The following is a 24,915-nucleotide window of genomic DNA, read 5'->3' as shown; positions in this document are numbered from 1 at the left end:
GGGCCAAAGACAGAACCCTGCAGTACTCCACTAGCAACACTTGTCACTGGTGTTATCCACCCTTCAACCGGTTCTTTATCCAAACTATATACAAATATTACGTTCCAGGCCAATATTCTTTAGTGTAACCAGTAACCTTCTGTATGGTACTGTATCAAATGCTTTAGCAAAGTAGATCACATCCACTGCCATCCAAGAATCTAGGTTTCTGCTCACGTCCGCATAGAAAGCAACTAAATTTGTCTGGCAATATCTTTTATACACAAAACCAGGCTGGTCAAAACTCACAATATTGTGATGTGCAATGTTTTTAGTTAGGATAACCCTTATTACCCCCTTCCAAAAGCTTTCCTACCACTGATATCAAATTAACAGGCCTATATTTTTCATATCATTAGGAATTCACCAATCTTTCAACCCCAAGCAATCCTAAAAAAAATAGTTTTACAGTTAATCAAAGAGCTAAGCTTGTTTGGTACCCTTGGATGAATACCATCCGGCCCTGGACTTTTTTTTACCTTTACATGTTCCAATGTCTTTTGAAATTTCTCCTGAGTGACCCATGTATTAGTAGTTATATTATTAGAATTGGGTCTATTGAAAAGAAATCCTTCATTAGCTGCTTCTGCAGATGTGTAGGCAAAGGGAAAATAACAGTTTAGCATTCCTGCTTTTTCCCTGCTCTCATTAAGCAATTGACCTCCCTCTGATAATAAGGGTCCCACCCCTTCTTGCTTTAACCAACAAACACACAAACCATGAAGTTTTTGCTATGTGACAATGTTTCCCTTTTACAATGACAATATACTGACATATATTTGTAGCCCACTTTATCAAACAGTGCTGCTACTAGGGTATTACTTTGGAGGAGGAGCCCTGAGCCCTGCTTACTATGGGGGACAGGTATCTTTATGGGGTTATGTTGTGGGACTATAACTCCCACCCTGGGACCTTAATATGACTCTGTGCAATGCAGGGGATCCACACAACTCCTGGCACCTTTCCCCTCCCTGGGGTAGTTGCTTACCGGCGGGTAGGTGATCCCTGGTGCAGTAATGAGCCAGATACACACGATTGTGATGAAATAGATGAATGCTGTTTATTTGGATAGGACCTCTCCAGGAGCGGCATACAAATCACACAGCAGGGCATATACTCCTTACTTCTCATTGAGAACCTTTTCCTATTGGGTAACCCAAGGTACTCACGCTCGCATGCTCCCCTCTAGGTGATCCCCCCAGTACTCTCGGCAGGAGACACTCTCTCACTAGAGTTCTCCCCGGTACTCACGCTAGGCAGACCCACCACAGGGACCCACACCTGTACTCTCTTCCTAGGCACCCTCAGATCCGGACTCCTTAACTAGTGGTGACTTGATCCACCTACGTAGCCACTTTGTGCCCTGCACTCCAGCAGATGTAATGCTGGGGGGTCTTAACCCCACTACCACTCCTGGAGGGGCAATATCCACCCATTCTTACTAAAGCTCTCTACATGGCACTCCTAGAGTGTCTTATCACAGAACTACTATCTCTAAACTGTGCCAGGGGTGCACCTTTACTGGAGCAGTCCCTGGACTAAAATGTCTGCCAGCACATGGCTGCATCCCTTTATATATCCCAGCACCCCATCTAGTGGTTGCTGGTGAGAAATGCAGGGGAGACTCCCTTTTAGCAGAAAAACATCTAGGACCACCTTTAGGTGTCCAATTCCCTAAGGCCACCCTCTAGTGCCTGTCTAAGGAGAACCCATCCTAGGGGCCCCAAATCTTGGGGATCCCTGCATATTTATTTAGCAGCATTTTAAAGACATTCCATTTGCCATGTTTAATATTTACTGACTGATGTGACAGGATAAATGCATAAAGAGCAATTATTCTTCCTACTGAAAGAAACAGCTGTTGAGTTGCCATTGGCTCAGACCTTTCTTTCCATCTGCCTATGAAATCTTATTGAAACCCTCAATGAAACCTGCTCTAGTAACACTGTACATCGCTTTATCCACAGTCTTTCTTATTAAAAAGTTCTATGTTATCAATCAACAGTTCCACTGGAGATGGGAGTATTCCTCAGAGAACATCTGAATTACTGGTACAGCCTGAAGGCGTATTACCTGGCCAAAACGATGGCTGATGTGCCCTTTCAGGTAATAAAAACCTTCACAATAGGATATCATGGTTATATATTGTTATATATACAGGTATGGGACCTGTTATCCAGAATGCTCGGGACTTGGGGTTTTCCGGATAAGGGATCTTTCCGTAATTTGGATCACCATACCTTAAGTCTGCTAAAAATCATTTAAACATCATTTAAACCCAACAGGATTGTTTTGCATTCAATAAGGATTAATTATATCTTAGTTGGGATCAAGTACAGGTACTGTTTTATTATTACAGAGAAAAGGGAATCATTTAACCATTAAATAAACCCAATAGGGCTGTTCTGCCCCCAATAAGGGGTAATTATATCTTAGTTGGGATCAAGTACAGGTACTGTTTTATTATTACAGAGAAAAGGGAATCATTTAACCATTAAATAAACCCAATAGGGCTGTTCTGCCCCAATAAGGGGTAATTATATCTTAGTTGGGATCAAGTACAGGTACTGTTTTATTATTACAGAGAAAAGGGAATCATTTAACCATTAAATAAACCCAATAGGGCTGTTCTGCCCCAATAAGGGGTAATTATATCTTAGTTGGGATCAAGTACAAGGTACTGTTTTATTATTACAGAGAAAAGGGAATCATTTAACCATTAAATAAACCCAATAGGGCTGTTCTGCCCCAATAAGGGGTAATTATATCTTAGTTGGGATCAAGTACAAGGTACTGTTTTATTATTACAGAGAAAAGGGAATCATTTAACCATTAAATAAACCCAATAGGGCTGTTCTGCCCCAATAAGGGGTAATTATATCTTAGTTGGGATCAAGTACAAGGTACTGTTTTATTATTACAGAGAAAAGGGAATCATTTAACCATTAAATAAACCCAATAGGGCTGTTCTGCCCCCAATAAGGGGTAATTATATCTTAGTTGGGATCAAGTACAGGTACTGTTTTATTATTACAGAGAAAAGGGAATCATTTAACCATGAAATAAACCCAATAGGGCTGTTCTGCCCCCAATAAGGGGTAATTATATCTTAGTTGGGATCAAGTACAGGTACTGTTTTATTATTACAGAGAAAAGGGAATCATTTTTAAAAATAGGAATCATTTGCTTATAATGGAGTCTATGGGAGATGGCCTTTCCGAAATTCAAAACTTTCTGGATAACAGGTTTCCGGATAAGGGATCCCATAACTGTGTGTCAAGGGTTAAAAAAACATCCACAGTAATAATTTTAATGTATTTTGCATTTTTCTTCTGGTGGTAAATTGCCTCAGCTTCAGACTCCAATATTCTAAATGGGTAGAGCTCTGAGATGGCCAATTAATCAGTTAATGGCCATTCTGGTTTGACCCTACTCTTATATTGACAAATTTTACCAATTCCACCCATTATCCTATGAGCCTATTGTTGTGACCTTTCATTGGTCAGTGTTTCAGCCAATGAATTATTACACTTGTAATTTATTTGTAAAGCCGATTGTGCAGCCTGGCACATACATTGCAGACAATACTAACAATACAAAGCACATTAGAAAGACCTAGTTACATGATAACAATACAGAATATTGGGGTGCAAGTAATACATCATACATTAGCAGATATATATGGTATATTTAGACCTATATCTAGACATTTCCATAGTTGACTATAAAGCATGTTTATAGTTGTCAAAACAGCCATATTAAAGAGCAAATAGGCTACAGTAACTATAATTTCAGAGGGAAGAGTGACCGCTATGGAATTCTTTATGTTTAGATCATGTTTCCAGTGGCGTACTGTAGTATTGTGTATTGGATGACCTCACAGCCATCAGATGCTCTCCGATTCATCCTATTCGCTGCTTTGGGGACAATGACATCCCTTGTTGCTCAGTCTCTAGGACTTCTCATTGGAGCAGCCTCAACTTCATTGCAGGTACTGGCTACATAAACATTCACTTACTTGCATAAGGTTGGTTCATTTGTGTTACTTCTCAGCAATGTTTAATATCCTTATCATTTACAGTAGGGGGTACATTATCCCTTATAATACATGAGTGATACTCAGAGTTCCCTGTATAACTCAGCCTGCAGCCTTGTGCCTTTATATGGGCACAGAACCCCTCAGTGACTGCTAATATCCTTATCTTTTACAGTAGGGGGTACATTATCCCTTATAATACATGAGTGATACTCAGAGTTCCCTGTATAACTCAGCCTGCAGCCTTGTGCCTTTATATGGGCACAGAACCCCTCAGTGACTGCTAATATCCTTATCATTTACAGTAGGGGGTACATTATCCCTTATAATACATGAGTGATACTCAGAGTTCCCTGTATAACTCAGCCTGCAGCCTTGTGCCTTTATATGGGCACAGAACCCCTCAGTGACTGCTAATATCCTTATCATTTACAGTAGGGGGTACATTATCCCTTATAATACATGAGTGATACTCAGAGTTCCCTGTATAACTCAGCCTGCAGCCTTGTGCCTTTATATGCAAAATCCAGTAGAATGTATATAGTTTATAGTGTATTTATAGAACTTTATACTCCATATATTTAGCAATGTGCTGAAAGAAGTAACATGGAGCCCACTGCCTGTTTGGTCGCTTTAGTGGAAAGACTGGATAAAGTTCCCATTTGCTCGATCACTGTTACAGTCTGTATGCTTAGGAGCCCGGTAACTGCCCGGAATAACCCCTTAGATAAGCAGGAGAGCCCGGCCGACCCCGGTGTTCACCGACGCCCTTTTGGGGCCCCGGACTTTCTGCGGCGGGAGAGGCAGGGATCCTACTTACGGCCAAGGTTATTCAACGCGGTACCAAGGGCAAAGCTGTAATCGGAGTCGTGGTCAGGCAAGGGTCAGTGGCAGGCAGCAAGGATCGTAGTAGAGAGTCAGGCAAGGTCAGTGGCAGGCGACAAGGATCGTAGTCAAAAGTCAGGCAGGGAGTCAAAAACCAGAGAATCAGATATAATATAGCTTAGCAAGGCACCAGGAAATCAGGACCAGCTTGGGCAATGAAAACAAGCAAGGAACCGCTTTTTAAGTTTGAATTTGGCGCCAAGGTGACGTCAGCGCGTCCACTGACGTCATCGCGCAGCGCCGGGAGGACCTAAAGCTACTGCGCATGCGCGCGCGCGCCCTTTGCCATTGCGCGTCGGGACGCGCCGAAGAGAGGTGCGCGCAGGAGCGCGCTGTACCAGAGGAGCCCGGGGACCGGCGCGCTTGAAGGTAGGAATGCGCGCCGGCCTCCCGGTGCTCCTTACAGTACCCCCCCTCTCAGGAGCACCCACTGGGGGCTCCCAAGGTTTCCCGGGAAACTTTTTGTGGAATAGCTTTACCAATCGTGGAGCATGAGTATCCTTAGCTGCCACCCAACATCTCTCCTCAGGACCAAACCCCCTCCAGTGAATAAGATATTGAATGTTACCTCTATCCTTGCGGGAGTCTACAACCTCCTGAACCTCAAATTCTTGACGCCCATCAACCAAAACCGGAGTAGGGGAAGGAGAAGCAGAAGAAAAGGCATTACACACCACAGGCTTGAGGAGGGAGACATGGAAGGAGTTCGAAATATTCATACTGGGAGGAAGTTCGAGCTTAACACAAACAGGATTGATGACCTCCTTGACCTTGAAAGGACCAATGTAACGAGGACCTAACTTAGGACAAGGAACACGAAGCTTGATATTCTTAGAAGACAGCCAGACGGAATCTCCAACTGAGAAACAGGGGCCCGGTCTGCGGCGTTTATCTGCTGCCTTCTTTTGACGGAGAGCTGCTTTTACCAGAGCTTGATGAGCAGATGACCAAACGGACTTGAAGTCATGAACGGCAGCCTCAGCAGCGGGCACATCCACCTTGAGTACAGAGGGAGGTAGGGACAGAGGATTCTGTCCATAAACACAAGCAAACGGAGAGGAACCTAAGGCTTCATGCTGGAGATTATTATGAGCGAATTCAGCCCAAGGGAGAAGTTCGGCCCAGTTGTCATGGTTTTGTGAAATAAAACAGCGAAGAAACTGCTCGAGGACTTGGTTGGTTCTCTCAGTTTGACCATTACTCTGGGGATGGTATGCAGAAGAAAAATTTAGCCCAATTCCTAACAATTTGCAAAAGGCTCGCCAAAAGCGGGAGACAAATTGAACCCCACGATCAGAAACAATAGATGACGGGAAACCATGGAGTCGGAAAATCTCCTTTATAAAGATACTTGCCAGGAGAACTGCAGACGGGAGCTTTCTTAGAGGAATGAAGTGGGCCATTTTGGAAAATCGGTCTACAACTACCAGGATGGTAGTAAACTCTGCCGATCTAGGTAGATCTACGATGAAGTCCATTGATATATCTGTCCAGGGTTGGCTTGGAACAGGCAGTGGATGAAGAAGGCCACAGGGGAGACACCGAGGAATCTTCTGCTGGGCACAGACAGAACATGCGGAAACAAACTGGTAAACATCCTTAACAAGGGAAGGCCACCAGAAGTATCTGGAAATTAGATCAAGTGTCTTTTTAACCCCTGGGTGGCCTGCAATCTTAGAGGAATGACCCCACCAGAGAATTTGAGAAATTTTAGCCTGAGGGACGAAAATCTTACCAGGTGGGCACACAGGTGTAGCTTCAGTAGCCGGCAGAGCTAAGGATATCGGAGCCAACACTCGGTCAGGGGAAATAATAGAACAAGGGGGAACTGAAGGAGACTCTTCTGGAGACAAGGATCTGGATAGGGCGTCAGCTTTGACATTCTTGGAGCCAGGTCTGTAAGAAATAAAGAAGTTGAACCTCGAAAAAAATAACGCCCATCTGGCTTGTCGTGGATTCAGTCTCTTAGCGGAGGAAATATATTCTAGATTCTTATGGTCAGTAAGAATTGTGACTGGCTGGGAAGCACCTTCTAGGAGATGACGCCATTCCTCCAAAGCTAGCTTAATGGCCAATAGTTCACGGTTGCCAATATCGTAATTTCTCTCGGCGGATGATAACTTCCGGGAGAAAAAGGCACAGGGGTGAAGAGGGCCTTGGAAACCCACCCGCTGGGATAAAATAGCACCTACCCCAGTATCAGAGGCGTCAACCTCCAAGGTGAACGGCCGCGAAGTATCTGGATGGATCAGAACCGGAGCAGCGACAAAGGCCGACTTTAGAGATGCAAAGGCCTTCTGGGCCACAGGAGACCAAAGTGACTTGGAGTCCTTACGAGTGAGGGCAGTGATGGGAGCAACGACCTGGGAAAAATTTCTTATAAACCTTCTGTAGAAGTTGGCAAAGCCTAAAAAACGTTGAATGGCTTTTAGGCCTACAGGGGTAGGCCACTCAGTCACTGCAGAGACCTTGGCAGAATCCATCTCAAAACCGGAGGAAGAGACAATATACCCAAGGAAGGAAATTTTAGATTTATGGAACTCGCACTTTTCCAGCTTAGCGTAGAGATTATTTTCTCTGAGACGTTGAAGCACAGATTTGACTTGAGGAATGTGTTCCGACCATGAAGAAGAGAACACCAGGATGTCATCGAGGTAAACCACGACACAGGATTGCAGCATATCACGAAAGATGTCATTGATGAAGTCTTGGAAGACAGCAGGAGCATTGCATAGGCCGAAGGGCATGACAAGATACTCATAGTGGCCATCACGGGTATTAAATGCAGTTTTCCACTCATCCCCCTGACGGATGCGGATCAGATTGTAGGCACCTCGCAGATCAAGTTTGGAGAAAACCTTTGCGTCTTTTAATCTGTCAAAGAGCTCAGGAATTAAGGGGAGTGGATAACGGTTTTTAACAGTGATCTTGTTAAGACCCCGGTAGTCGATGCATGGTCTGAGACTCCCATCCTTCTTCTGGACGAAGAAAAAGCCAGCGCCCGCAGGAGAACTGGATTTCCTGATGAAGCCCCTGGAGAGATTCTCCTGGATATATTCCTTCATGGCCTGCGTTTCCGGGACAGATAATGGATACGTTCTGCCCCTCGGAGGCATGGTGCCAGGAATCAGTTCAACAGGGCAATCATAAGGCCTATGTGGAGGGAGAGTCTCAGCATTCTTCTTCTCGAAGACATCACGGAAGCTATCATAGCATTTAGGCAAAGGAGAAGGGTCTGGCATGACGGATGAGACATGGAGTGGCACGACAGGAGCTGGCAAACACTTAGAACGGCAGGAGGAACCCCAAGCAGTAAGATCACCGGTGGCCCAATTGATAGTAGGATTGTGTAGTCTGAGCCACGGAAGACCAAGGATAAGTGGGGTATTGGGACACTCAATAATTAGGAAGGAGATTTCTTCAGAGTGTAACCAACCCACACGAAGTTGCAACAGTTCAATGGAGGAAGTTAATAACCCAGGAGACACTGGGCGACCGTCAACCGCTTGAGCAGAGAGTGGCACCTGGAGAGACACAACAGGAAAGCGAGACTTCTTGACGAAGGAGGAATCAATGAAGTTTCCTGCTGCCCCGGAGTCCAGGAATGCTTGACACAGGAAAGACTCAGTGCCATAAGACAGAGTAGCAGGGACGAAAATTCTAGCAGCTTGAGCATCTGGGAGTGAAACGATTCTGCCTAGGGGAGACTCCCCACTCGAACCTAGGCGGGTGCGTTTCCCTGACGTTGTGGCTTCACGGGACAGGCTTTGAGCAAATGACCACTTTGACCGCAATAGAAGCAGAGTCCGGCAGATCGTCTTCGGGTTCTCTCCTCTGGAGACAAACGAGTGGCCCCTAGTTGCATGGGCTCCTCAGCCAGAAGACTTGGGGTAGATGAATATTCTGGAAGCAGCACGGAGGAAACTGGTGATCTGCGGACCCGTGACTTCTGGGACTGCCTCTCCTTGATCCTGGAGTCAATGCGAATGACGAGAGACACCAACTGCTCAAACTGTGTGGGCAAATCTCTGGCGGCCAATTCATCCTTGATGCCTTCATTAAGACCTTGCCAGAAGGCTGCGACTAGGGCATCATTGTTCCAAGCAACCTCGGCCGCCAAGGTACGGAAGTCAATGGCGTATTCAGCAGCAGACAAGGTGCCCTGAGTTATCTTTAGAAGGCGGGTAGAGGCGTTGATCTTTCGGCCAGGGGCATCGAAGATCTCGCGAAACGTAGCAATAAAAGCCGAGGAGTTGTGGACTAAAGGGTCGTCTCGTTCCCACAGAGGTGATGCCCAGGCCAGTGCTTTACCCTGGAGCAATGCAATGATGTATGCCACCTTGGATTTCTCAGAGGGGAATCTGAGGGGAGACAGTTCAAACTGAATGAGACACTGGTTCAAGAAACCACGGCAAACCTCAGGATCCCCTGCGTAGCGCATAGGAGCAGGAATCTTAGGTTCGGAGTGCGGTACCACAGCCGAGGGTGCAACAGAGACAGGAACCTGTGGAGGCGAAGCAGAACCACCTTGCGCTCCTTGGAGGGAATCCAGACGGGCGGCGAAGTGCTGGAGAGACTGGGAGAGATGAGCCTGTTGAGCCTCTTGAAATTCCAAGCGCTTGAGGAGTGCTTCCAGGACGTTCTCCAGGGAACCAGTAGGGGCAGCGTGAGAGGGCTCCATGTTGGCCCAAGCTAACTGTTACAGTCTGTATGCTTAGGAGCCCGGTAACTGCCCGGAATAACCCCTTAGATAAGCAGGAGAGCCCGGCCGACCCCGGTGTTCACCGACGCCCTTTTGGGGCCCCGGACTTTCTGCGGCGGGAGAGGCAGGGATCCTACTTACGGCCAAGGTTATTCAACGCGGTACCAAGGGCAAAGCTGTAATCGGAGTCGTGGTCAGGCAAGGGTCAGTGGCAGGCAGCAAGGATCGTAGTAGAGAGTCAGGCAAGGTCAGTGGCAGGCGACAAGGATCGTAGTCAAAAGTCAGGCAGGGAGTCAAAAACCAGAGAATCAGATATAATATAGCTTAGCAAGGCACCAGGAAATCAGGACCAGCTTGGGCAATGAAAACAAGCAAGGAACCGCTTTTTAAGTTTGAATTTGGCGCCAAGGTGACGTCAGCGCGTCCACTGACGTCATCGCGCAGCGCCGGGAGGACCTAAAGCTACTGCGCATGCGCGCGCGCGCCCTTTGCCATTGCGCGTCGGGACGCGCCGAAGAGAGGTGCGCGCAGGAGCGCGCTGTACCAGAGGAGCCCGGGGACCGGCGCGCTTGAAGGTAGGAATGCGCGCCGGCCTCCCGGTGCTCCTTACAATCACACACCATAACATTTTATTAGGACACTGGACTAACACATATTTCTCTGTCTTGCAGGTAGCAACTTTTGTGGGTCCTGTTACTGCCATTCCAGTTCTTTTGTTTTCCGGTTTCTTTGTAAGCTTTGATACCATTCCATCATATCTCCAGTGGATGTCGTACATGTCCTATGTCAGGTAGGATACCGCATATAGATTATACTGTAAATAAAGGGCCATAATACTGTATCAGCTGTTTGGCTGAGCAGCTTGATTTAGAAATACAAAGTTGAATTTACAAAGTCAAAAATTGATAAATAAGTCCATTAATGTGTCTTTAGCTCTACCGGCTACATATACGTTTGTGCTGTTATACAGAGATAACCATAGAGGGCAATTTCTAATAATATTATATAATAAGTGGCAAATGGTTGGGTTTAAGTGGAATCTGATCTTTGGTGAAACTGTATAAAACAAGCCTAACTTGGATTCTGAAGGAGGAGAAGGAGGAGAAGAAGGAGGAGAAGTAGAAGAAGTAGGAGAAGGAAGAGAAGTAGGAGAAGGAGGAGAAGGAGAAGAAGGAAGAGAAGGAGGAGAAGGATGAGAAGGAGAAGAAGGAAGAGAAGGAGGAGAAGGAGGAGAAGGAGGAGAAGGAAGAGAAGGAGGAGAAGGAGGAGAAGTAGAAGAAGTAGGAGAAGGAAGAGAAGTAGGAGAAGGAGGAGAAGGAGAAGAAGGAAGTGAAGGAGGAGAAGGAGGAGAAGGAGAAGAAGGAAGAGAAGGAGGAGAAGGAGAAGAAGGAAGAGAAGGAGGAGAAGGAACAGAAGGAGGAGAAGGAGGAGAAGTAGAAGCAGTAGGAGAAGGAAGAGAAGTAGGAGAAGGAGGAGAAGGAGAAGAAGGAAGAGAAGGAGGAGAAGGAGGAGAAGGAAGAGAAGGAGGAGAAGGAGGAGAAGTAGAAGAAGTAGGAGAAGGAAGAGAAGTAGGAGAAGGAGGAGAAGGAGAAGAAGGAAGAGAAGGAGGAGAAGTAGAAGAAGTAGGAGAAGGAAGAGAAGGAGGAGAATGAGAAGAAGGTAGATAAGGAGGAGAAGTAGAAGACGTAGGAGAAGGAGGAGAAGGAGAAGAAGGAAGAGAAGGAGGAGAAGTAGAAGACATAGGAGAAGGAAGAGAAGGAGGAGAAGGAGGCCACAGGGTGGAGGAAAGGCCAACAGGGACACCTAAGATAACAGGCCAGGCAATTTAGAATATCTTCTTTATGGGCCAAGTTAAGAATTGTATTTGACTTGTTATGTTCCATTAATGTCTAAAGGATTTCAATACTTTGAGGATCTCCAGACAATGTACAGTAATTTGTACCCTCCCTTCATTCTTTTGAATTAACAATATGTATTTTAATGTAAATAAAATGAATCAATGATTTGTAGATGTAATGTACCTTCTAGAATATTTTATATAAAAATGTATGTACCTATTATGTCCCTAAATTAGAAGTGGAAGATGGATGGATAGATAGATAGATGATAGATGATAGATAGATAGATGATAGATAGATAGACGATTGATAGATAGATAGATAGATAGATAGATGGATGGATAGATAGATAGATAGATAGATAGATAGATAGATAGATGGATGGATGGATAGATAGATAGATAGATGATAGATAGATGGATGGATGGATAGATGGATGGATAGATAGATAGATGATAGATAGATAGACGATTGATAGATAGATAGATAGATAGATAGATAGATGGATGGATAGATAGATAGATAGATAGATAGATGGATGGATAGATGGCTAGATATGGATAGACAGGCAGATAGCTAGATTGATAGATAAATCTGGACAGATAGTCTATATTGTAAAGTAACTTGCTTCTCGCTCTTTACAGATATGGGTTTGAGGGAGTCATCTTGTCGATTTATGGTCTTGACAGAGAAGATTTGCACTGCGAAAAAGATGAAACCTGTCATTTCCAAAAGTCGGAAGCCATTCTGAAGGAACTGGACGTGGAGGATGCCAAACTGTACCTGGACTTTATTATCCTCGGAGTATTCTTTGTCACCCTGCGTCTCACTGCTTATTTTGTGCTCAAATACAAAATTCGGGCAGAGAGGTAAAGATGAGAGGTCCACCAAGCTTGTTCGGTAAATGTCAATGGGATGATTGCAATGGAGCTTATTCTTGTCTTGCTGCATTAGGCAGGTCAGTGCCCTGCTGTAGAGACACTATCAATGCCTAACGTTCCTGAACTGTGTTGGGTTAGTGGCTTTATAGCAAATCCCACTGGGACACTACTTGGGTCACATGTCTTTCTAGATTTACCTAGGAAGGAATAGAAGGGAATTGTATGGAACTACAGTCTTGCCCTGAGAAGGGCAATCATGCAATGTGACCTTGTCCTAGGAATGTCATTAGTTAAATTATTTCTCATAGGGATAACTACAGCAGCTGTAGTTGATTGTAACCGAAGACGTTCTGCTTCGGAATCTTTCAAGTATTATTTTCATTTTTCTCTGGAATAATAGTAATCAAGGTGTTCCCAAATGAACTGAGCCAATGGGTTGCCATACTGCCATTGTTGTGATACAAGAGAATGCACCGTCCATATTAGTCTATGGTTTCTAGAGTTCTACGTAAGAGAGCTGGCCTCTAACATGGAGACGGAAGAGGATACACTTCTTGGTTTGAATGCAAAGTCCGACTGGCGGCTGAGATCTGATGTACATTCCCTTGGCCGCTCAAGAGGAACAAGACATAGTCTTAGTTAATACAATTCAAGGTAAACAAATCAACGTCATAAACCTTATAGAAAATATCTTAAACGTGGTGACTATTAAGAAAGTTACTTGTTCACATTGCACTACAACGAATGTTTGTTTTCACCAAATTGCGGTGATTGTAATGGCGGTTAGAACACCAAATGTCATCGTTCGTTGTTAATGCTGAATGTCATTGTTTCTACTACTTGATAATTGATGATAATTGATATTCTTTCTTAGTTTATTAGTTTACCTATACACGGACCAATGGTACATTTCCAGTGCGATATGGGCCAATGCCTGCGCCATATTTGCTGCCCAATGTTTCTTAAACAGATACTGCCAGTATAATGTAGCAGAACGTGCAATGACATCTCCATGCCAAAGAGCATATTCAACCTGTTTAAATGGTGGGACAAACAGGTATCTGAGACCTTTCTTTGGATATCTGGAAGCTACTGAACTCCCAGCATCCCCAAGAAAACTCAGTGTTCCCAAGCACCTTTATTATATATATACAGTATATGATTGGTCTACCCTCTTCTAAAGTGAGCGAGTCACAGCTCCTAACTACCTCATCCAAATGCATGAATGTTGACCAATGTAGACCTTAGTTAAGCTAATTGCTTCATTAAATGCACTTTAAAATAGTTTTGAAATACCAGCTGCATGTAGGTATCATGCCGGCAAATCCATATAAATACGGTAGAAGTTTCAAGGAGACCCTGGAGTTCTTGGCAAATACGTAGAAATTCACTCCTGTTCCACTGAATTATCCATAAAGTTGTATTTCAGCAGGTAGGGCAGAATACTGGCTCCTATAATTGCTGTTGTGCTGGGATTTGACTTCATTTGTGCAGTTTTGGAAGGGTTTGGTACCTTTGTCAAGTCTCTGGTTTGGGGAAATATAATAAATAGTGATGAGCGAATCTGTCCCGTTTCGCTTCGCCATAAAATTCACGAAAAGGCGCGAAACAGCAACAAATTTGCGAAATGCATTTGTCGCGCAATTTTTTTTGTCATCCACGTCTATTTTTTTGTCGCCCACGTCTAATTTTTTTGTCACCCACACTATTTTTTTGTCGCCCACATCTATTTTTTTTGTCGCCCACATCTATTTTTTTTGTCACCCACGTCTGTTTTCTTTTGTCGCCCAAGTCTATTTTTTTGTCACCCATGCTATTTTTTTTGTCGCCCACGCTATTTTTTTGTCACCCACGTCTATTTTTTTTGTCGCCCACGTCTATTTTTTTTTTTCGACCAAGTCTATTTTTTTTTGTCGTCGACGCTATTTTTTTTGTCACCCACATCTATTTTTTTTGTCGCCCACGTCTATTTTTTTTGTCGACCACATCAATTTTTTTGTTGCCCACGCTATTTTGACGCGCCCTTTTTGAAGTGACCGCGTCCTATTTTACACACGACAAAAAAAATTCCGCAAGACGAATTTTGCCGCGCCAAATTTTCACAGAAGTTTGTCGAAACAATTCGCCAATGGCGAAATGCGGAAATTCGCTGCAAATCCTTGCCTGCCGAAAAAATTTGCTCATCACTAACAATAATTCCATTTTGTGTGTGGGGAGGAAAAGAGGGCAAAGAATGGAGCAAACGTTTGCGGGCATCATTGCATTTCTTTTTCACATATATGGGAACACAATTAGGAAGAAAAAAATCCCAACTTTTGTTTTGTAAATGTGGCTAGTGTAACATAGTCCATAGCGCCCAATTTAGTATCTATGGTGCTTATGGTGTTGATGCCAGGTTGCTCCTACTAAATGCTACTGCCTTTTTCAGACAATCAGTAGATATGAAAACAGCTCTGGAGCTCAATAGAGTAATGGGGAATAAATACGAGACCAAACTAAATGTGGGCTATGGCACAAATTGTAATCACATTGTTGAACCAAAATGGCCTCATTTCATTGTTTGGCCATGATGTTGTCACCTGACCTGATCAGTATCTGACTGATCAAATTTCAAGATAGAGCATCATCGTAGGCCTGTACTTAGGCCAATGAACTGCTAAATCAGTGGTAGAGGTGGTGAAATAATATCTGCTGCTCTTATGGTCATCTTAGGTGTTTACTCTCAAACATCCTTTGGTTAGATATTTGGTTATAATACACAGGAGCCATGACTTTCCTGTAAATTATATACTTATAAATGGAGCTTAGTGATGTCATCAGTTATAATCGGTGCTTAGTGATGTCATGTTTTTGTCACAAATAAATAATGTACCCCCTGTTGTAAAATATGGGGATATTAGAAGTCACCTTGGAGTTCCATGATGATCATAAAACCTGTATAAGGTCATGGAACTCCTCTGTGACTGATAATATCTTTATATTTTACCAGGGTCGGACTGGGGGGTGCAGGGCCCTGCAGGTGCACCCGCCACCCGCGCCCCCTTAACCCCCCGCAGGGCCCCCCTAAACTCCTGCAGGGCCCCCCCTAACCCCCCGCAGTGTCCCCCACCCGACATACTCCCTTGAGCGTGTGTAAATTTAACACGTCAGGGGAGGAATGGTCGGGGAGAGCGGTTGCCGGCAAGGGTCGGGGCTGGGCCTCCAGGGCCCACTAGGGCCGGGGCCCACCGGGATTTTTCCCGGTGTCCCGGCGGCCCAGTCCGACCCTGTATTTAAAACCGGGGGGTACAGTATTAACTATACAATTTGGGAAAAATATAGTAGCCTTCTAACAAAAGAATTAATATCATCCCTTGCACTTTTGCTTGAACCAAACTGGGAAACCTTGGCAGCTACTGAAGCTTCGTAGGGTGTGTTTATCTGACTTCAGAGCTGCCCAGTAGAATCACTAAATGTAATTCCTATACAGGTCATTCCTGTACATGTATATGCAACCTATTATAGTGGTGCAATAGTCCCCTTTATGGTCATCAACAATTCATTTATAGAGTCAGAGTAGAGGCCGGAGCCACACGCAGTGTTAAGTCAAAAGGTGCTTACGCCATTTATTAGCCACAGATTGTAGGAAGAAACCATAATTTCCCAATAAAGAGAGGTTTATCCACTAAAACATTTATCTTCAGTTATGTTCTATATTCCTATATGTAATTTCTTTATCTAGGAATCAATTACAGAAAATATAAGGAGCCTATGTATGCTACACCTTGCTTCTATTACTTATTAGTTCCCATCATTAGCAGCAAGGTAGTCAATGGGCACTATGGCTACAAAACCCAAGTGCAACTGCTTAAAGTATGACATTTTTGTGCTTAAAGACCGTGGCTATATAAATGAATAAGCCCTAGGGCAGTGATCCCCAACCAGTGGCTTGGGGGCAACATGTTGTTCACCAGTCTTAAAGTAGGTCCCTGGCTTGGGGGCAAGTTTTGGTTGCATAAAAACAGGAGTACTGCCAAACAGAGCCTCCTATAGGCCGCCAGTCCACATAGGAGCTTCCAAATAGCCAATCACAACCCTTATTTGGCCACCCAAAAACATTTTTCATGCTTGTGTTGCTCCCCAACTCTTTTTACATTTGATAGTGGCTCACAGGCTGAAAATGTTGGGGATCCCTGCCCTAGGGGATCAAAGACCCCCAAATCTTGATGTGATAAGATTCAGCAAGGGACCCAGTAGGCAGACTAGAATCAGACAGCTGGCTGTCCCTAAAGTTTTCTACTTTTCCAATTGTTTTGAAAAATCAGCTGTTTCCATTCTGTGAATATACTGGAATATTTCTGCTGACGGCACACAACATGGTCTCTCCAGCTCAGACTTTTGGGGGGCCAGACTATAGTTAGCCATCAAAATATGCCCCCCCCCGACCACTGGACACTTTATTAGCATTGGCCGGTGGGACGCAGTGACGTAACGCGCTGGAGCGCAGGATCATGCTGAGACAGATGGGGGCCGAGTAAATGACCTCGGGGGGGCCATATCCGGCCAGGGGGCTGAAAGTGTTAACTGCATAACTGCCATAAAAAATAATCCAATGCATTTGAACAGATGTTCAAGCAGTTTGGTTTAGTCTTCCCCATAGTTCATAAAGACAAATATCCTGAGAATTTGGCAGCTAAAACCTGGGATCTTCTATATAAGTTAACAGGAGTTGTATTTTCAGATTTTGAGCTATATCATTTTCAACATTTTTTTTAAAGTTGGATTTGTAAAAATGAATAGAAATAGAGTTGCAATTTAGTTTTTTTTTTTCCCAGAAACCAATACGGTAGCATAGTAGTAACTGAGGAAAAACAACTTGTCATTGAGTTTAAAAACAATTTATGAAGGAGAACTATACCCCCCCGGGCTATAAAAGCCCCCTTAACTAGCACTGCCTTGACCCCCCCACCTCTCCCTTATTGCATAGTTTCTAACATTTAAAACTGTCCCTATCGCTAACCCCAAGATAAAAGAGCAGAGAAGTGCAGCTATGTACATGGCCAACATCTTCCCCCGCAAGTGAACAGTCTCACCGCCCACAGGGACCCTGCTTCTGTGCTCTGATAAACTTCAGTCTCACTTTACTGCTGTGCTGCAAGTTGGAGTGATATCCCCCCCCTCACCCCCAGCAGCCGATCAGCAGAACAATGGGAAGGGAGCAAGATAGCAGCTCCCAGTAGGTATCAGAATAGCACTCAATAGTAAGAAATCCAAGTCCGGCTTGGGACTCCTCCAGTTACATGGGAGTAGGAGAAACAATAGCTTAGCTGAAAGCAGTTCTAATGTGTAGCGCTGGCTGAAAGCTCAGACTCAGGCACACTTTACTGCTGCGCTGCAAGTTGGAGTGATATCCCCCCCCTCCCCCCCAGCAGCCGATCAGCAGAACAATGGGAAGGGAGCAAGATAGCAGCTCCCAGTAGGTATCAGAATAGCACTCAATAGTAAGAAATCCAAGTCCGGCTTGGGACTCCTCCAGTTACATGGGAGTAGGAGAAACAATAGCTTAGCTGAAAGCAGTTCTAATGTGTAGCGCTGGCTGAAAGCTCAGACTCAGGCACACTTTACTGCTGCGCTGCAAGTTGGAGTGATATCCCCCCCCCTCCCCCCCAGCAGCCGATCAGCAGAACAATGGGAAGGGAGCAAGATAGCAGCTCCCAGTAGGTATCAGAATAGCACTCAATAGTAAGAAATCCAAGTCCGGCTTGGGACTCCTCCAGTTACATGGGAGTAGGAGAAACAATAGGTTAGCTGAAAGCAGTTCTAATGTGTAGCGCTGGCTGAAAGCTCAGACTCAGGCACAATGCACTGAGATGGGGCCTACACACCAATATTACACAACAAACTCGAATTCACAAACTCGAAAACTGATAAATAAGCCCATTAATATATAGTATTATATTGCCATTTGAGGCTTGTTTGTAGACATGATTTAAGGATAAAATCAAAGTTGAAATGAAGTTGTAGAAGTATTGTAAAGGGTTAATTTGGAAAGAATGCCCAACGTGTGGTTTCATTCTTGGCTTGGAATATTCTCTTATCAATTGTCTCTAACGCTCCAAAACAAATATTTAAAGCAAATCTGTCTTCCACCCAATCTTGGTTCCCTGCCCCTGTGGGTGTGGCCTAATACTGTTCATGGGGGAGGGAGCGGTAACTGGGGAATCAGTAATAGTTTGGAAAGCAAAGTTAAATGCTTATTATCAATTATACAAGCTTTTTATATGCTGAAAATCAAACTGAAAACTATTTGTCTATGTACCCAGTGTGGTAGAATAAGCCACCAACATGGTCTAGAGGGCGGTATGGGTGCTTGTATACAAAGATATAATAACAGGTATAGGATCAGTTATCCGGAAACCCATTATCCATCTCCCATAGACTTCATTTTAAACAAATAATTCAAATTTTTAGAAATTATCCCCTTTTCTCTGTAATAATAAAACAGTACCTGTACTTGATCCCAACTAAGATATAATTACCCCTTATTGGGGCAGAACAATCCTATTGGGTTTATTTAATGGTTAAATGATTCCCTTTTCTCTGTAATAATAAAACAGTACCTGTACTTGATCCCAACTAAGATATAATTACCCCTTATTGGGGGCAGAACAGCCCTATTGGGTTTATTTAATGGTTAAATGATTCCCTTTTCTCTGTAATAATAAAACAGTACCTGTACTTGATCCCAACTAAGATATAATTACCCCTTATTGGGGCAGAACAGCCCTATTGGGTTTATTTAATGGTTAAATGATTCCCTTTTCTCTGTAATAATAAAACAGTACCTGTACTTGATCCCAACTAAGATATAATTACCCCTTATTGGGGGCAGAACAGCCCTATTGGGTTTATTTAATGGTTAAATGATTCCCTTTTCTCTGTAATAATAAAACTGTACCTCTACTTGATCCCAACTAAGATATAATTACCCCTTATTGGATGGAAAACAATCCAGTTGGGTTTAATTCATGTTTAAATGATTTTTTTAGTAAACTTAAAGCATAGAGATCCAAACTATGGAAAATCCCTTATCCGGAAAACCCCAGGTCCCGAGAATTCTGGATAACAGATCCCATACCGGTACTATTGGCCAAAATACAAAATAGTGAATGTTTCATCCAGACTTTCTTTTCATGGAATTTTCAGCAATTAAGGTCTTCTTGATGGCTTGATTTGACTTGACTAGGGCAAAACATCACAGTAAAGTATAAAGAAACATCTTCCAGCCATTAAGGAGGTCAGAGAACTTCTCATGTCTATTTCACAAGGAAAGCCAGGGGTGGAACTGGACCATGTAGGGCGGTGGGTTCCATGTTTGAGATGTTTTAACTGCACCACTTTTTGCTAATTGGTCCAGTTTATTCTAGTGCCGCCTTGTTTTCTCATTTTTGAGGTATTTTGGTTTGGTGATTTTTCCTATGGGCTGAAGGATTTTGAGGTTTGAGCCCCTGGGGCCCTACTAATGGGTGAATATACCCCTTAACTAGTCCAGTCTTAATTTCTCTTTATTAATTCTTTGTCAGTTGTATAGAGATGCTGTACCACATGGTCAGGGTCGGACTGGGGGTGCCCCCACCACGCTCCCTCCCCAATGTGCCCCCCTAACCACCCTGCAAGGGCCCCTCCCAACGTCGTCCCCTGAGCGTACATAAGTGAAACGCGTCAGCGAAGGAAACTGACAGCTGGGGGAGCAGCAACAGGCATGGGGCGGGGCTCACCAGGTATTTGCCCAGTGGCTCGGTGGCCCAGTCCGACCCTGAACATGGTATTGGTATTTTTTTTTTTTGGCTTGTCTTTTGTTTTAATGAAATTGAATACATTTTGTCTTTAGAAATGGCATTTTGGAAAGTTGAGGGAGTAGGGGCATGGGGGGGGGGGCAAGATAAAGAGTAGAATTTAATTGCAATCTAAAGATCTTCCTTAGAATTTAAAGATGTCTTTCTGTGAAATCTTCTAATTAGTGATAATGAATCTGTTCCGTTTCGCTTCTCTGAAAAAATTGTGAAACTGCTGAAAATTTAGTAAAATGGCAAAAAATGCATTAAAGTCAATAGGTGTTTTTTTCTGAAGTTTTTTTCTCACTTCTCGCTACTATATATAAGTGAATTTTTTGCCGCAGTTTCACCAAAATTCACAAAATGGGGAATTAAGCCGTGAATCCATTGCTCATCACTATTTCTAATAAAAACATCTCAGTTTAAGAATAGTTCGTCCAAAGAAAATAAAAACGAAAAATTCTTCACAACATTAAAGGACAACTAAAGTCTAAAATTGAAAATCATTAGAAATGCTGAATTTTGTATACTGACCATTGATATAATCATTATGAACTTACTGCACAAGCCCAGAGGTTGAGAAGCCTAATTAAAATAATGATTTATGCTTTCAAAGTTGTCCACAGGGGGCTGCCATCTTGTTACTTTGTTATACCATCTTCTATAAGATCTGGCTCCTGCACATGCTCAGTTTGCTCTGGGCTGCTGTTGGGAGGCAGAGCTTAGGGAACGTAGTAAATGATCAAAACAACAGCACAAAGCCAGTGGCTGCATAAATATGCAAACTAATCCCCCAATGGGAACCCCAGCTGATGTGAGTAAATCCGGCTCCCTGTTCTCTGTTCCTGCAATTGGAGTTGGGAGCAATAAGCACAGTTTCCCAGCACTGAACAAGTCTGTACCTTTATCCCCATGTCTGTGTCATATAATGAAGGGAAATGAAGGGAAAAATGACATAATTATCTCTATATGTAAGATAGGATCAAAATGGCTGATATAGTGCTGGGAATCTAATGAGCATTCTCATTGGTCAATGCTCTTGTGTATATATTTTTTTTCCTTCAACCTCCATAGAGAACTAGGTGGAACCTAAAAATGATCCCATTGGCACAGAGACACAGGTGCATCATGGGTACAGGTACATATAAACTAGTGCTGCCCTATTATACACATTGTATTACAGGATATCAATAAAAACAAGCTTTAGCTCAGTATTTATATGTAACTTGTTTACAACAGACTCCCAAATATTATCATATCTCCATCCCCCAAAATATCAGCTCAGAAGATAATTGTGGCTTCTTCTAAATTCGGAATTCTATCCTTCTACAAACAACTCTCTCTGACACTCACATTACACTGACCAAAGCAAAGGGCAGCTGAGCAGACTGGGGGTTCCATACACAGCCTGTTTATAATAGTGAGACACAAACTCGGAACTGAGTGTCAGTCACTTTGCATATGCAAATCAGCATGTCTGGGAAGGAACATAGTGTTTGTGCAGAGGGTCACAGTTTGGCCTCTCCCCGTGTGTAATGCACACACACCCCCATGCAACTGCTTCTTAAACACTTTGAGAGAAGTTATTTGTCTGTTGTGTGGTTGTATATAAAAAAAAAAAAATAATAAAAAACCCCAGTACTAAAGGGAATAATACTCTGTACCTTAGCCATGGGGGGGAGTGTAAGGTGCATATACAGTCACTGTATTACATACAGAAAAACCTTTACAATGGGAGAATTTATTCCCAAATGGGCTGTTTTGTAATAGCAAAGTGACTGAAACTTTTGTTGCAGCTTCTGCCTCTGTTTCCAACCTTTGTAACTTATATTTGTTACACAGCTCAGTATTTGGAATCATTACAAGGTGGAAAGAAAAGTCACACAATAAGGATTCAACTAAAGTCTCGCCCCAAGCTCAAAGTGCCAGAGCAGGACTTTAGTTTTTTAGGGGGCAGCCAGACAGGACTGTGATTGGTTGGCTAGTATGCATGTTTAATAGTGATCAGACCAAGCAGGCAGGGGAAAGAAAAATATTGTGAGTCGATCCCTAAGCTCAGGTCACTGACATCAGCCAAGAGCAAACTGAGCATGTGCAGTAGTTGGGCATAGCAAAAGATGGAGAGCTACTATGGGCATCTTCAGGGACATGGATCTTTATTTCTATAGGGCTTTAGTGACTTTGGGCTGGTACAAGGGCCCAATGCACATAGCTAAACATTTCTAGCCATAATCTTTTTTAGGCTTTAGTTGTCCTTTAATATGTAATTCAGCCGTACGTGTTAGATTCTATTTTGTGTTAGGAAGCCTGATTCGATTGTTTTTGAAGGATATTACTAGTGATGAGGGAATTTTTTCGCCAGGCATGGATTTGCAACAAATTTCCGCTTTTCGCCATTGGGGAATTGTTTTGATAAAGTTACATGAAAATTCACCTTGGAAAAATTTGTTGCATGTCAATAAATGGGTGTGATTGCGTAAAAATGGGCGTGCTTGTGTCATATTGGGAGCGATCACATCAAATTGGGTGCGGTCATATAAAAAAAGAGGCAGGCAACAAAAAGAGACACAGGTGACAAAAAAGTCCTGTGACACGCGTTTCGCATTTCTTGGCCGTTTCACAAAATTTTTTTTTTTGCTAATTTTACGGAAAAGCAAAACGGTACAGATTCGCTTATTACTAGATATTACCTATGAAGGCAATAAACAGGGTTGAACTGGGCCACCAACGACCGGGACAAAATCCAGTGGGCCCCGGGAGCCCAGACCCGATCCCTGTCACCGCCGGTGTCCATCCCCTGCGAAAGTAAGTTTCGTGCTCAGAAGACGATGTTGCCGGTAGCCCCTATGGGGGGTTAGGGTGGCACAGCCCCTGTGGGGGGTGCAGGGGACACAGTGGGGGCACCTTGGGGGGTGTGGGGGAAACAGCAGGGGCAACTTGGGGGGTGCAGGGCCCCTTGGGCGGTAGCCCCTGTGGGGGGTTAGGGTGGTGCGGCCCCTGAGGGGGGTGTGGGGGACACAGTGGGGACCTTGGGGGGTGTGGGGGACATGGCGGGGGCAACTTAGGGGGTGCAGGGACCCTGGGGCAGTAGCCCTGTGGGCCCTGCACCCCCCAGTCCAACCCTGGTAATAAAGATCAGTCCTCCTAACGCCTAACTTGATGAGCACAGGGCAAATCCAATGCTGGGTGGGTGGGGGTTGACCATAAGTCACTTTACAAAGAAGAGAAACATTTGCACATTTGCTGTATATTTATTCCACATATTGGTTTATAGGTGTATTTTTGCCACCTAGGTATTAGCCGTCTAGTGTGATGATTCATTCAATCTCGCTGTCGCCAAGGCTTTAGCAAATAAGCCACACCTACTCCTCTGACATCATCGCAGATAGTGTTACTGAGAGTGATTTATGGCTGGAAGAACACGTAGCCAATCCAAAATTAGAATCTTCACAGGGCGGGACCAACCTGTTGCCACAGGAACCGAACATTCATTGTTTACCAAAACCAGGTAGAGCCGAGGAATGTACGATACAGAAAAGAATATTTTGTCTTGTTTAATATAGATTTATAAAGAAAGAGGGATAGTGAAAAATATACTCCATTTTATGATTTCCGTCTGCACAGAATTATTTTTGTAATCACTGCATCGTTAGGAAATTGTATACGATATCTTAGAGATCAAAAACCAGAGGGTTCTTTTTTATTGTACATAGGAATGATAATGAACATTTGGGTCAAAAACAAAAAAAGTCAAAAAATCTATGTTTTGAACTTGTAAAATATACCTGTTGCGATGTGTCTTGAAATTAGAATTCCGTTCTTTTGTATACAAAGCAAGAATCAATGCAAGTAACAATGTATTCCGCGTGCAACCAAGTGCATATATGTATTGTGGGAAAGTGGACAATACACTCTGCTCGTTTTCATTGGGGGATTAACGGCCAACCGGCTTTGGGCACGCAATGGTAAATCTGCACTGTTACCAACAGATGGAGCAGGTTTTATTGAAGCATCTGGCTAAACCACACCCCTTTTCCCTGCAGTATTGATTGGTGCACCGTAAGCGCCAGATGTTGCTTCAATTAAGTCTCCTTCACATAATGCAGTGTCTCTATACAATGTATTGTACATAAACTACTAGGATGTGGGGCATTTCAATAAACTTCCTATTCCTACTCTACGTTGTACGTCTCCGTGTATTTCATTTATTGCAAACTCGTATATTTCTCCCGTTTTTATTCCACTTTGTTTATAAAACCGTGAAAGTGAAAGTCATCCATCTGAGCGAGATTGGAAAGGCAAATTATTCAGTTACTAAGGGGCAGATTTACTAATCCACGAATTCAAATCCCGAATGGGATAAATTTCGGCTTGGGAACGAAAATTTCTGAAGATGGCAAATATCCCGAAAATGCTTACGAAAAAATCGTATTACTCATGATAATATCGTATTGGTGATCCGAAAGTCACAAAATTTTCGTACTGACCATTGTAAACGGCGGCAGAGCCTTTCCGAATTTTTTGCACGGGCACGCGGAAAAAATTGCAAAAAAGTCGCGCAAGCGTGAAAAAAACGGCGAGAATACGCTCGGAGTGTTTGTATGAATGCTCCGAGCGTTCGGGTCTTAGTGAATCTCCCCCTAATTATTGCAAAGTAAATTGTGCTCAAACTTTTCACACTTTGGAATCCACGATTCACTAGTAGTGATAAGTGAATTTT

The 24,915-nt window shown here is 43.6% G+C and overlaps 1 protein-coding gene across 1 annotated transcript in view; it reads left to right on the top strand.

Moving 5' to 3' along the window:
* abcg1 (ATP binding cassette subfamily G member 1) overlaps positions 1 to 13,170 on the top strand; it is a 61,304-nt gene extending 48,134 nt beyond the window's left edge. Inside the window, exons 12-15 of the mRNA XM_002942136.5 lie at positions 2,045 to 2,145; positions 3,872 to 4,030; positions 10,334 to 10,452; positions 12,145 to 13,170. Of these exons, the coding sequence (XP_002942182.2) occupies positions 2,045 to 2,145; positions 3,872 to 4,030; positions 10,334 to 10,452; positions 12,145 to 12,373 (608 nt within the window). The 3' untranslated portion in view covers positions 12,374 to 13,170. The remainder of the gene's footprint in view (positions 1 to 2,044; positions 2,146 to 3,871; positions 4,031 to 10,333; positions 10,453 to 12,144) is intronic.
* The last annotated feature ends 11,745 nt before the right edge of the window (positions 13,171 to 24,915 follow it).

The sequence above is a fragment of the Xenopus tropicalis genome, chromosome 2 (assembly GCF_000004195.4).
Source record: "Xenopus tropicalis strain Nigerian chromosome 2, UCB_Xtro_10.0, whole genome shotgun sequence".
NCBI lineage: Eukaryota > Metazoa > Chordata > Amphibia > Anura > Pipidae > Xenopus > Xenopus tropicalis.
Note: the sequence above shows the minus strand (reverse complement) of the source record. Positions and strands in the feature narration are given on the sequence as shown.